This window comes from Cyprinodon variegatus, unplaced genomic scaffold (genome assembly GCF_000732505.1).
Source record: "Cyprinodon variegatus isolate N-32 unplaced genomic scaffold, C_variegatus-1.0 Scaffold70, whole genome shotgun sequence".
In the NCBI taxonomy this organism is placed as follows: domain Eukaryota; kingdom Metazoa; phylum Chordata; class Actinopteri; order Cyprinodontiformes; family Cyprinodontidae; genus Cyprinodon; species Cyprinodon variegatus.
In genome coordinates, this window is record NW_015150523.1 from 1445162 (window position 1) to 1459729 (window position 14568).

The following is a 14568-nucleotide window of genomic DNA, read 5'->3' on the forward strand; positions in this document are numbered from 1 at the left end:
ATGTCAGCAGACAGCAAGAAGCCTCCCAGATCTCCAGATGCATTTGAGATATCAAAAAAGTACTCCAGAGTGTTGTTCAGCATGGGGGTAAGTAGAAAATGAAGGCTAATCATGTTGGGCGTACTATTCCTTTAAGATGAAGAAATCTGTAAACATTCGAATACGTTTTCCACAGCACTGTAGATCATTTTATCTGGGGAACTCTAGTATTTTATTTTCAATGTAAAATCCAACCATTATATTAAATAAATTACGTCCTCCTAGAACCTGAGAAATGTTTTGTTCTCAAATATGCATGTTCAGAGAAAAAATCCTTGTAAAACAGAAAGATGAAAAGTTCTTTGTGGTACTTTGACTTACCAATGGAGCGGTCTGCACTGGTTGATTTGGTGTATGCCAGGAAAGCAGCCAACAGGAAAATTGAAGAAAGTAGCTCAGCTCTACCTACTACACCAGTGACCTAAATAGAACAGAAAAAAAAGGACATTAGTTTACTCCATTAAACAAGCATATCAGTTTAGAAATCACTTTTTTGTAGATGTAGAGGACAACCTGGAAGTTCTAAATTTTAGTTTTAATCAAGAACGAAACCTATAAAAAGATTTTGCGCTTTTGCTCTGATGTTTCGCCTGGTGAGTAACAGCTTTTTGCACGGTCAGTAAAAGGCTCCACTACATTGTGGAATCTGCTAGAAGTCGTTTTCACCTCAACATCTCAAAACTAGATTTAACAGAGCAAGTTGCGGTGCTTTATTTACTTTGGAAAGCTGTACAAAGCAATGGGATTTTGCTGGATTCAGCAGATCCTCCATAAATACTGTTAGTTCAGGGAGTCCCAGGTGCTATGGTTAGATCACGACCGACCTCTGTGGAGCTTGAGGTAAGTTGAAATAATGTTCTGGAGCTCAGACAACAGCTGGAAATCAGAGCAAGAAAGCTGGCGAAGAGCGCACTAAAACTGGATTGTAACTTTCTCTGGAGCTAAGGAACCAAAGCTGGGGATAGGAGGAGGGCAGAGATAGATCAGAGAAGTCCATCAGGTAGAGAGTGCCAAAATAACAGATAAATGGAGGGTGACCAGAGATAGAGTTTGCTGGAGTTATGAGAGGATGATAAATGACAAATGATTTATCCGTCCTTCTTGGGCTGAATTAAGCAGTTTTTTTAAGCCACCCACAAACTCTCCCTCTTAGAAACATTCCCTACTTCCTCATTTTGCAGCATTATTTGCTTTATCTTCCATTTTTATTGAAAAAGGTTAGTCTCCTCTGAGCTGCTACATCTTAACTTAAAGCCACATCCAATCCCTGGCTAGTTTTCACAAATTGAAAATACACAAAAGCTCAGGTTCTTCAACTCCTACAAATTTCTCATGGTGGACTCTGCAGGTTCAGCAATGCTCTCGCTTCGCTGTATTCACCGAAAAATTGCTTTTGCCAAGCTAGAATTGTTAGCTTTGCCTCTTGGTGCTCCTGAGCTGCCCTCTACATAGTGATAAAATGTAATCGATCAGGGCATAAAAAACGTATTCTATATGAACGAACTTTCAGGATACAGACACCGTGGACACATCGAATATGGTACGGCTGCAGTTTTTCCAGACGTTGGATCAAATTTCAAGAGCCAAACAAGAGAAATGAGGCGCTACACAGGAGTGTGTCCAAGTGAATTTTACAATAAAATCAATCCACAAACATACACTTAGTTGAAAAATGAACTCAAAAAAGCAAAACAAACATTGAAACAGAAGGGCTGTTGGAGGATAGAAAAAAGATTATTTATACTCACAGGTAACAAGTTTAGCCCTAGATCTCCTAGAATGAACAGGAACCTAAATTCATTTTTTTTAAACTCGCCCGGCTGCCCGCAGCTTTCAGCGGGTGGCCTTTTGTTGCCACAGTCACAGCATAGTTAATGTGAGGCCAGCATGAGATGCAGGGAAGCAATAAACAATAACATTTTGTGAATTTTTACTGGCTATACTTGGATTAATTCAAAAGCAGGATTTCTAGTTTCACTTTTATGCAGATGATTATCAAATCTATGTGCGACTTAAGGGTAACACAAACACTGGCATTTTTTTAAATCTTAAGGAAAAAATAAAAAAAAACAGGTGATGATATTCGGCAGCACTTCAGCTGGTCTTTGTTTAGACCTGGGGCTTCTCGGTCAGTTTCTGAAACCGGGAGCCACAAATCTGGGTTTAAAAATGTACCATTGACTCATATTATACAATCAGAACAAGCATGTTGTCAAGTTAGGGTTCTTTAGGCTTGGTCACATTTTCCCAATTTGTTCCCCTTGCTGCCAATCTAGGTTAGGATACAATACCATGAACCAACGGTAGCTCAGTGGGACCCGGGCCATCTCTCTTGCCTTCATGGGTGTTTGTTGTTATTTGATCTTAAAACCAAAATCCATTTCCTCTTCCAAATAACATAGCATGCCTTTACCAAGTGCTTTTCTACATTTAAACCATTTTTGATCCCTGGTGCATGCTAAAACAGATGAGAACACAGAGTATTGAAAGATAACAAACATCCCAACGGCATAATACATACCTGAGCCTCGCTTCACTGTTATCTACAAGGTAACATGGCTCTAATCCTGATTCATAGGGGCTCCATGCCAAACTGGCAGACAAAACAATCATGGTTTCATGAGTCAAATACTTAGTCACATGAGTCAAATACTTAGTCACATGAGTCAAATACTTAGTCACATCTATTAAGGCCAGTCAATGTGTACTTAGCCCAACTGTAAACTTTTCAGTTAAGGTCTGTAGGCTTTCTTTGTAATGCGATTTCTTACCGATTACTTGGTTGATATAAGTGTCTCCTAATTATTACAACTGCAAACCTTACTGGATCATAAGCTGATCCATATGAAAAGAAGATGTTTTTTTCCCTCTGTCTTTCAGGTTTTTGCTTTCCATTTTTAAAGAATTTAAGTTTATTTTAGCTGAGCAGCCGATACTTATCTGCACCTTGTATGTTTTAGGTGTCTTATTGCTGTACGTGAAGACAGTAAACTTAATCAGAGCTTAAGGTTCAGATTAAGTCATTCCCTGGAGTTCTGACACCCAAAGCAAATCAAACACATTACACAGTCTTCTGCTGCTTGCAGTAAACAAATTAATGCATGAGACTGGAGAAAATCTTCAGCGCTGAGGAAAACATCATTCCTTGTTCAGTTGTCTTGGAAAACAGCTTTTTTCCCTGCTAAGTGAAAAAAAAGTAACACTTTGTACGAGCCCTACTAGAAAAAGAACTTGAAACTGTTAACTCCAACAAAGAGGGAATCTGTGCAAAGAGCTGAAGATTTGGGTGATTGCAAGGAGGTTGTGTACTTTAAGACTTGAATCACAGAAATAAATTCAATGGAAATTCAATTTAACTCTACCTTTATGGAGTCAATTCACAACACATGTCATCTCAAGGCACTAAACAGCGACAATTAAATCTAACGGGTTAAACGTTTTATAAGGGGAACTGGCTGATTGCATCCAGTTATTGACTTTAGGTTGCATTCCTCCTGAGCATGAGGTGACAGTAGATATTCACATGTCTTGCTGAGAAATGCTTGAGGAAGCATGCAGAAAAGCAGGCAAGTTTAAAAGCTTCTAAGTTTGAATATGTTCTTCACTTTCTAAGAATTTAGACAAATACTGATATGCTGTCTATTATAAAATTAAGAAAATTAATGGATACTTTATTCTTTTTCCACAATTCTCTTTTTCTATTGGTTTGTTATCTTTTAAGATAACCCTGTCCATTCTCTCCTGAGAAATAACATTCTTGCATAATTGTAAAGTTTTCATCTAAATCTGTCAGGAGAAATTAATAGAATTATGACTAATGGTTTTAAGCTTCCCCAATAGGCACATTTTAATAGCTTGCTTATCAGCCCTAAATAAAGGTTAGGATAGCAAATCATAAATACATTCTGGTTTTCTATAAAGGTTAAGATAGCAAAACTTAATTACATTCTGGTTTTCTTTGTGTTTTTAGCCCAATGTTTTGGAAAACAGCACAAGACCAAAGATGAGGGTTGAGCTAATAATGTAGATCAACTCCTCAGAACAACAGTATTAAAAACACAGGAGTGTTTCGATTACTTGGGTTCTGGTTGGTCTCATTTTCGTAAAAGGGTAAAAGTTGATCCGCAACAAGAAACCATTTACAGCTTGCAACACAATATGAAACTGCTACCAAATTTGCTTTGGCACGATTGCAGAAGGCATAGACAAAGGGGACTGCATGAAAGTCTGTTGGCAGCAGATTAAAGAGTATATGTCATTAGATCAGGCATCATTTTCACTTTCTACTTATGTTAACCCCAAATGTAAACATCCACCCAATTTTGTATCTAAAACTGAAACGTCTTCCTGAAAAAAGTGAGATTTAATCAAAATAAAAAGTCAAATGAGAAGTATAGACACTGGAGCCCCATCCTCAACTATCTCAAAACTGTGCAGCGCGCCATTAAATTTGGAGAATCTCAGCCATCGCCAACTTCTCAAGAAGTGACAACAAAGCTTGAGCTGAAGACATTTAGGGTCTGATCTGCGTTTGTACACACAGAGCAGATCCTCAAAGAGGTGCAAAGGGATTTGTGTTTGTAGGTCAGCAGACAGCACATACAAACTTCCTTGGTGTGTAGGGGTGAGGTAAACCAGGTTCAAAGGATTCCAAAACAGCCAATCTGTCAGTCTGAACCTACCACTGGTCCTGAAATCACAGTAAGTCATAGCTGAATCAAAGAAAAGTCTCTGGGTCAGTCTAATAGTTTGCATATTAGGGCAAGATTTGAACATTGCCCCCAATATGAAGAAAACAATGAAAGAAAAAGGAGTGGGTTTTATTAGCAAGGAGACAAGATAGAATATGTAGCATAGATTAAAACATAACCCCCTGGTTCTCCGCAAAGTGCGCAGACATCAAAACCAAGAAACTTGTAGCTGTAGAGTCAGAAAAATGTATCCCTACAAAAGACTTAAGGAGGGCTCAATACATCTTATCCTTACGAAAAAAAGTGGCTTTTAATTTCTCTGTTGAACTGAAGTTGGTCAGTAATTTACAGAACAAAGTCTGGCTGCTGGTAAATCACCACAATGTACTGAGGAAGAGCTGATGGAAGAGCTGGTGACTTTGATTAGAGACATCTCTAAGGGCATTAGCAAGGGATGGAAAGATACTAAACAAAAGAAGCTGACTGTTTTAATAAAGCTTAGAGCTAGACTGGCTCGTTATTTATAGATAGGCTGCTATTGGCTTAGAGTGCAGGAGGACATAGGGACCACTTTTCATCATTGTGCTTTATTGTATCTCTATTGTCCAATTCTGCAGTATTTGTTGGTTCAAACCCTAACTTTGTCCGCTTTTTCTCATCATAGTAGCTTTATCTACTCTGGTCATGATTGGCTGTGACATCATCCTGGAGAAATATCAGCTGGGCAGCTGTCATCAACATCTTTGATTATAGGTGACAAAGTTGTGCCTGTTCTCCAGTGTTTAGTCTTGTTTCTCTCCTATACATAGCTATTGGTCCAGATTTTACTGTGACCAACTGTATGTGCTCTTTTTCATCTTTTTTGAGATACAAACTGGCTCAGTGCGCATCTGCTTAAATGTTTCTCTCCTAGTCGGAGACAATTGTGGAGCTAGTTTACTGTTACCTTTTATAACATAGAAATAGGGTTGTCAAAAGTATCGATACTCAAAAAAGTATCGATACTGAAATGTTGTATCCGGATACAATACTCATTTTCAAAAGTATCGAGTACCAGTCGCACCTAAACAGTCATTCATCTAAAGTGCAGAATAAAGGAAAATGCACTTTCTGAACACTGTGATTGAATAATTCTGTGCACTTTTCAGTTTCAGACTTTTTTTGTAACAATTGCAGCTGCTGAGAATTATTTTTGTTTCTTAACCGGTTTGGCTAGTGTCATTGTTATGTGTGCAAAGCATAGCCAAGGAAGGAACACTTAATTTTAATTTTGCAAGTTTTTTATCAAGCTTGCTTAATATTGTGCACAGCAAACAACCTCAAAATGTTGTTCTTATTGTTTAATGTATTTATTTATTTATTGTATTTTAATTATTAATCAAAATAATTCTGTTGAAATTTTATCCTTGTGGTATCGAAAATGGTATCGAGTATCGACTATTTTACTTAGTATCGGTATCGAGTTGAAAAGTTTAGTATCGTGACAACCCTACATAGAAACCATTTATAGATCATTGCTTATAGGTTTGCTTTGTGTGTGCTTCTTATCCTCTTGAAGCCCAAGTCAGCCTCGGCAGATGGCCGCTCACACTGAGCCTCGTTTTGTTGGAAGTTTTTTCATGTTAAAGGGAGTTTTCCTCTCCTGTGTTGCTATAAACATGCACAGAGTAAAGTACTGTTGTTAAGTCAATGACCCAATGCGAGCAAATATATGCCGTCTCTACATGCTCATCCAGGAGGAGTGAATCCTGTTGTCAATGACTGGATGTAATGAGCTGCTTTTCCTTAGTTAGAAACTTTTTACAAATCTGACTAGGTGATCTGGTTGTATCGTCTCTGTGAAGTGCTTTGAGATGACGTTTTGAGAATTGGTACTGTATAAATATACTGAATTGAACTGAATGAAAAACAGGCTGTGAGCAGAAATAACTTACAGCAAACATAGGAACTTCAGATAGAATTGCTTTATTCACTAATAGAAATGTTTACAGACGCTTTTGGCGTCATTAGATTTCACATAACTGAGCAGAAATAACCTACTTTCCTTCAAAAGTTGGACATAAAGTGTGTCAAAATACTCTTTGAAATTAAACCATTAATAAAACTCACAGATAAAAGTGAGGGGAAAAACTAAAAATCAGGACATAAAACGCTTTACTTTTGGGAACATTTTATCTACTACAGTAGAGGCTTGAATACACCGATCCTGTGAAAACAGGCCTGCTCAGATAGATCATTTCAGCAGACAAATTATCCCTTTAAAAAGAGCCTCTCTTACAGCGACGTCTGTCACTTTGTAAAGGATGACTGCCCTCATGTGGAAGAAACAACAATGTCTGCCCCATTTTATCAGAAACATACAAACCCTAAAACCTCTCATAAGGTCCCACACGAGGTTCCAGAAAGAGCTTTACAAATTAAGAGCCTATTGTTTGCAGTTTGTAGCCCTTAAGAACACACGCATGGGCATTATACAGGAGCTTCGGCTTCTAACTAAAAGGATTAACGTCAACACTCAAATTGAGCACATGCTCAGTTCACAGACTGACCTATTTGAAAATTAGTAAAGAAAGAAATAAAAACCAGCAACATCCAACTTCTAGAAGCCTTTCAAATATCCAATCAGTTTATCAAAGCTAATTCAAGTGAACAAAAGACAAGTTGAACACAGTTGGCTCAATTACACAGAATTACCCAGGCCCAATTTTCCTCTTTTGAGCATCTTCTAACTGCTTTTTAATTGCAGGCTTTCCCCTCAAGACTTTAAGAGGTTGAGAAAAAAACCACAAAAAAACCCTACATTCAAAAATTCATCACCAGAAAACGTCTAGAAAGACATGAGGAACGGACAAGGCCTCTTTGTACAGGCTTATCATGAAGAGACCTTCAGTGCTCGGAACATTACAGCAACACAAATGATCCGTTCAGAACCAGATTCCAGACGGAGATAACAGGCAGGGCATTCGTTGGACTCATTTGTGAGGAAAAATTGTTTCCATTCAAGATGTCAGGAGAGGATCTGCACAGATTAGAGCAAACCAGGAGGAAGCCTCGAGCAGCGGTGGTGAAATCGCTCGACAGCTGCGCTCCAGCCCGCCCGGCAGAAACACTTCTCTTTATTTGCCTGCTTTCCTCTCAGTTTACGCGGCTCGTTGCTGCAGCTGTGGCGATTGGAGCAAATCAGGATGTCCAGTTAGACATCTGTCCACCACTGCAGCGCTTTTAGTGTGCAACATGAGCTGAATGAAGTGGTGTTAATATGAAGAAGAAAAAGGAAGGGAAAATGCTTTGATCTACACCAGAGATCTACAGCTCCATCCCAGGGGGCCGGTGTCCCGCAGCTGTTTAATGCATCTATGTCTCAACACACCAATTATCAGCCCCTCAGCAGAGCTGGACTGTATGCAAGTGAGGCCATTCAACTACTTGCTTCCGGTGTGTAGGACACGGGACACATTAACGGTACAGGACCCCGGGCCCTCAAGGATCTCGGAACAAGTCCACTGATGAAGCACTTAGGACAATCTTAGGGGATGATTCTATGGAAAGTCATGTAATTCATAAATAAATAAATACATAATTATAAATAAAATATCAATAAATATTACATAAAACAAATCAATGCCACCCAAATAGTAAACATATATTTTTAAAATTTACCCGCAGAGAATCATCCCACAGATGTTCAATGATATTCAGGTCTGGGATTTGGATGGCCATTCCAGAACATTGTAATTGTTTCTCTGCATGAATGTCTGAGTAGATTTGGAGCGATGTTTTGGATTACTGTCTTCCTGAGATATCCATCCCCGGCGTGACTTCAACTTCCTAACTGATTCTTGAACATTGTTCTCAACAATCTGCTGATATGGAGTGGAATCCATACGACCCTCAACTCTAACAAGATTCCCAGCAGTTGCCAGCATTGGCAACGCAGCCCTAAAGCATGATGGAACCTCCACCAAATTTTACAGTGGGTAGCAAGTGCTTTTCTTGGAACGGTGTGTTTTTTTTGCCTCCATGAATAACGCCTTTTTTTATGAGCAAACAACTCGATCTTTGTTTCATCAGTCCACATGACCTTGTTCCAAAATGAAGCTGGCTTGTCCAAATGTACTTTTGCATACCTCAAGCGATTCTGTGTGTGGCGCGCTTGCAGAAAAGGCTTCTGTCGCAGCACTATCCCATACAGCTTCTCCTGGTGCAAAGTGCACTGACTTGTTGAATGATGCACAGTGACACCATCTGCAGCAAGATGACCTTGCAGGTCTTTGGAGGTGGTCTTTGGGTTGTCCTTGACGATTCTCACCATTCTTCTTCTCAGCCTCTCTGATATTTTTCTTGGCCTGCCACTTCTGGGCTTAACAAGAACTGTCCCTGTGGTCTTCCATTTCTTACTATGTTCCTTACAGTTTAAATCTCTGAGAAAACTTTTTGTATCCTTCCCCTGAAAGGCTATGTTAGACAAACTTTTTTTCAGATCATTTGAGAATTGTTTTGAGGTGCCCATGATGAATCTTTAGAGGAGATTCAAACAGGAGAACAACTTGCAGCTGGCCACCTTAAATACATTTTCTCACAATTGGTTACACCTGGATATGAAGCTTAAATCTTAATGAACTTACCAAACAAATTTTATCTTTCAGTAAGTGAGTGAAAAGTAGTTAAGTATATTCAAATCAATAAAATCATTAGGGTACCCAACTTTTTGCACCAGTCAAATTGTGTTTTAATGCATACTGCACATTTTCTGTTAGTCCAATAAACCTCATCAGTTATTAGATATATCAAACGGAAATAGCTGTTGCAAACACCCAAATATTTAGAAATAAAAATAATTAAGATTAATAGGGGCCCAAATGTTTTCATATGACTGTACATGCGTCGGCTGAGATTAGTGCATTCAGCAGCCGTAACTTTAGATCACACAAATAAAAATGCATTGCTGCTCCACCAAGGTGCCTTCAAGGACCACATGGGGGGCCCTCAGAGTCTTCTAAATAAAGAACAACCCACCAGTGGGCTAAGTTTGAAATTTTATTTTATTCTGTTGCTCTTCTTTTTAATCATTTATAGAGATTTCAAAATGACAATGTCTAAATAAACTTAGAAATTAACAGAAACAATAAAAATATGTTGATAATGAACAAAGTTTAGGCTAACGCTAAACCTTGCAGCTCATGGGTCAGTAATGGTCGCCCTTCCTACGTCTCGGTACCCTTGAAGTGGCCCTCAGCCTTTAAAATGTTGGTGACCCCTGAGCTAGAGCAATGTCTAAATAATTGGTATCAGCCTTAAAAAAAAACTAATAGAAAGATACTTTTGAAGAGAATGTGTATCTTTAAGGTAAATCTACAACATGTATTTTCTGAGTTTTTAGAAGTAAACGCAAAACGAGACCTTGGTGTTCAAACATGAAAAGCCAGTACATGTAGATGTTGTGAAAAAGGCCACAGTCTGTCTCCTTTAATATCACACAGCACATACTGTACATTACAATAACTTCATAAAAAAAAATAAAATAAAATAAAACCCTGCAAACTTACCGCCTCGGTGTGGACGGGGTGCACGGCAAACAGCAGCGCCGCCAGCAGGCTGAAAGTCCTGTCCAGGAATAGTCGGCAAACCCGCAGGAAAAGGATGCAAACGACGGCGTGTAGAATGATATTCAGCAGATGATAGGAAGCTGCGCTGAGCTCACTGAAGAGGTAGTTCAGTCGGAAGGTGAGCACTGTTAGCGGTCTGTAAGACTTATGGCTCCGTTCCTGAAGAATGGGGGAGGTACATAATCAAGCGGTCAGATCACATTGTTACATTCATCAGATTAAGCTGCACCATCAACAGAAATTTTAACATTCAAGAATCAAACGATGCGGCTAAAGGATTTAAAGCAGTATAAGAGCAGGAGGTTTGTAACGGTTAATCACCTCAGCCATCGGCGTTCCCCAAAAGTCATTGAGGAACAGGTTGCCGAGAGGCGTCGAGGGCCGGAGGTCCTTGTTGTCGAGGATAGCGGAGACGTCGTCAAACACAAAGCCGCAGGACAGACTGTTCCAGTAGCAGCCCACCACCAGCCCTGTCAGAAGTAGAATCTCCTTCCACGACACGACAGCCATACCTGACCCCAACCGTCATGGATCACTGCAGAAGAAAATCAAACATTTAATTTATGATAAAAGGAAGCTTTCATTTAGAGCCGTATATTCCTAAAGATGTCTTGTCTGGCTTCTTTAGATTGAATATTGTGACGTTAAGTTTAGTGGACAGAGGGGTAAGGAGAGTAAACTAACCCATGGACCAACGAGACAGTCCACGGAACTAGGGGAACAGCTCATTTCAAGAAAATACATTTCCCTCATCACATTCATTTTGATTTATTACTGAACATGTTTGTTTGAACCTGAATACCTCTGTCACTTAAAGCACAACATAACTACAGATGGGCATTGAGAATTGATAGGAACTGGAATCGAAAAGAGGAATCCAGATGCCCCACCCCCAAAAATAACATTAATATGACACATTTAATAAGTTGAACTTTGTGACCTTATCCATCATTTTCAGTTGCAGGACACCTGCTGTAGTGGGTAAGCCCATAGTACACGATATCATCATGGTGTTAAAGATGCTTAAATAGATCCAACAGATGTTAATTTTTTTTTTTGCGTAGTCAGTAGAACTACTCTTTAACTCTTTGAGTTATGTATAATAATTATACATAATACTTTTAATTAGGGCTGAAACAATCAGATTAATCATGATTAATCGACTATTGAAATAATAACAAACAGTATCAAATAGTAATCAATTAATCATTATTGATACCACACGTAGTGCAATCCGATATCAGTCTAAGCTGTGGAGACACTGGTATTCCTGTCTTCTTAAAGATCCTATTTAATCGATAATGGTACTTGTATTGTGTTTTTATCATTAACTATTTTTATTTTATTTCTATGTATGTATTTATTGGAATAAAGTTTATCTATCTATCTATCTATCTATCTATCTATCTATCTATTACCTGGAATATACTGTAGAGGCTCTAAAACATGCCTTTAGCTGACAGAGCGACCGACTTAGAGCAGTAATTATACCAAAATTGTAAAAAAAAAAAAACAAAAAAAAACAATATGCAAACATTTTGCATTTAAGATTAAAAAATATATATTTTTCGTCCATCAATATGCTCTATCCAAAACTGCTGAAGAGAAAAAACTTTTATTTTCACCTGGTTTATATTCGTAAAAAAAATCTTCTTTAAGGAACCTTTTTCTATCCAATTATTAGACTAAAACTAATCTTTCTTTATCCCTTGAGATTACTCCTTCAGGGAAATTCTGGTTCCAGTAGCTTATATAGAGTACAAAAAGTTAAAGCAAGTCACCATTAAAGATAAAAAATATGACAGACAATATAAAAAGAGTGGATGAAGCATAAAAAAGAAAAAACTTGTAATGTCCTGGAATAAGTTTTTCTTGGATATAAGAAAAATCTGCAGAGAGCTAAGGGAAGACTACACAGTAATTGACTTTGGTTATTGCACTTGCACTGCAGAGATTTACTGACCATATAAACAAGTAAAAATTATACAGAATATACAGCAGCTGACTGACTTTACAGTGCAAATGCAATAACCTAAGTCAACTACTGTGTGCAAAAAAAAGTGCAAGTGCAAAAAGATAATCGACAGATTAATCGATTTGCAAAATAATCGTTAGTTGCAGCCCTACTTGTAATGTCGTAAACATTCTTTTGTTGTAAAAAATAAATTAAAAATCGAATTTTTCAGTTTTGTTTTTCACCTGAACATTTCAAACATGGGACAGTAAAGAAGCTTTGACTTTCTATTGTGAAAACTCATCCGTTATCTGCTGTAACGGTAGAAATATGTACATAAATAAAGTACATACATGAACACACACATATACACATATACTTTTCCAAAAGAAAAAAAAAATATATATTTTTTTTCTCTTATAAGCAAATGCAAATAGTTTATTAATCATTTAAATTTTCCCCTTAATACTATATTAATCACAATACTTCTTTGTTTTCTTTAAAACCAGAAGAGTTCTCTTCCTAATATAATCCGTTTGATTTTACTTGGATAGGTTATTTTTATTTTCTACAAATTAAAGCAAGGGGCTGAACATCCACCCGGAAGAGTGATTCCTAATTCCCTCCTAGGAGTTGTAGTACAATACCTTACAGTACATTAACCATATAACCATTCCTATTTGTTCACACAGTGCAGTGAGGGGCTTATTTTAAAGTTGAAAATGAAAACATAGCCTCTAGATCATCAACATGTCGATCTGTTTTTCCTTTGGGTTTAAATGCACACAGTAATCAAACCACACCTTTGCTGTCAAAACTCCAAACGAAAATGGGGACACTTTAGGTCACCTGGTGAACAACAACAAACGCTTTTTTACTAAATGAATTAAACTAACTGATTTCAAAAGACACAGCAGGACAAAGTGAGCGAGTATTAAGCGATTTTTATCAAGCCGCGATGTTTGCTAACGTCCCGTAGCGTTAGCAACTTTAGCAGGAAATGCTAACTAGGTTGCGACGAGTCTTAAAGAGGTTGAATACTGTGAGGGCTGCGTTCTGCCTTACCGAGGACACGCAAGAACAGAGAGGCGAGCTTCGGTTAAGTTTATGATAAAAACTCAAGACGGTGCAGGAGGCTTGGACTGACAGGGGGGGTTCATTTGTACCAGCTAGCTCAAACGCACCGCAGCTATCCCTTCCGGTGCGGAGGTGAGCGCGCGGGTTCAACAACATTAGCCAGGATAGGAATGGAAGAGACAGCGGCTCGTTTGATCTTGTAGAAGCGCTCGCGCGACCTAAACCGATACAGCTCTGTTTTTGACTTTGACGGTTTTGTTCTTTCTCTCTTTTTTTCCCCCCTACAGATTACTGTCCTTGTTTGTTTTTATCTCCGCGTCACTGATGTTGTGAGAGCCGTAACTTAGCAGCAGCCAAAGCTTCACATCACGGACTCCTAAGGACAGTTTTTTTGTCGTCTCGGAAATTTTCTCTTTAACCAAAGCCTTTATATCCAGCTAGTCATATTCCACTATACGGCTTAGAATTAACGTTTCTGAAGCGTAAATTTGTTATTGTTTTTGCCTCATAACTTTACTAGAAATAATAATATGATATATAATTTAACCGAGCCCCTCTGGAAGCGCTGCACGCTTACAATTTAGATTTATTGGCTGTCTTTAAAACGTCCCCGTATCAAAATGCCGCCGTCCGCTCTCATATGGGAGAAAGTGTCTAAAATTGATCCGCAGACTCTTGACCAGTGTGAAAAAGACGAACTGGATGAAGTCTTCCGCGTTTTTGTTGCGGTAATTCTTTATTGTTTACATTTTACAGCATGTTCACAGACCTCTGCTCAGTGTCTTCTGCCTGATAGATTTATTTGTTTAATAGGCAGAGAAGAAGACCCACCAAATAGTGACTGAATGTAAAAAGAGTAGTGTTAAAATTTATCCTTATTGATCATTAAAGCTGAAGGCATTCTAATCCAATCTATAGGTCTATCTAGAGACAGGGGCGAAGCTAGATTGGGGGCCAGGGGTGGCCATGGCCACCCTTAGCCAATCATTGGCCACCCCTACCATTTATTTCCCTCTAATACAGAGGTAGCAGCAGTAATACTCTCAAGTGAAATTTTCAAAACATTAACATTTTTCATAAATTAATTACTTGACAACAAAAACAATGTGACTAATATTAAAGATGATAAGTACAGATTTCATGCTCTTTTCAGAACTAGATTCTGTGTTTTATGGGGCGAAGAGAAAACGATGTGTCTCTG

The 14568-nt window shown here is 38.4% G+C and overlaps 2 protein-coding genes across 3 annotated transcripts in view; one reads left to right on the forward strand and one right to left on the reverse strand.

Moving 5' to 3' along the window:
• Window positions 1-13508, reverse strand: part of tmtc3 (transmembrane and tetratricopeptide repeat containing 3) — a 58442-nt gene extending 44934 nt beyond the window's left edge. Inside the window, exons 1-4 of the mRNA XM_015372235.1 lie at window positions 13356-13508; window positions 10658-10871; window positions 10277-10495; window positions 361-460 (exon numbers count right to left, since the gene is read on the reverse strand). Of these exons, the coding sequence (XP_015227721.1) occupies window positions 361-460; window positions 10277-10495; window positions 10658-10846 (508 nt within the window). The 5' untranslated portion in view covers window positions 10847-10871; window positions 13356-13508. The remainder of the gene's footprint in view (window positions 1-360; window positions 461-10276; window positions 10496-10657; window positions 10872-13355) is intronic.
• Window positions 13509-13548: 40 nt separating this feature from the next.
• cep290 (centrosomal protein 290kDa) overlaps window positions 13549-14568 on the forward strand; it is an 81462-nt gene continuing 80442 nt past the window's right edge. The window contains exon 1 of one of the 2 annotated variants that reach the window (XM_015372234.1): window positions 13549-14095. In XM_015372234.1, coding sequence (XP_015227720.1) covers window positions 13988-14095 — 108 coding nt within the window. In that variant the 5' untranslated portion in view covers window positions 13549-13987. The remainder of the gene's footprint in view (window positions 14096-14568) is intronic. The other variant, XM_015372233.1, reaches the window with a different exon arrangement.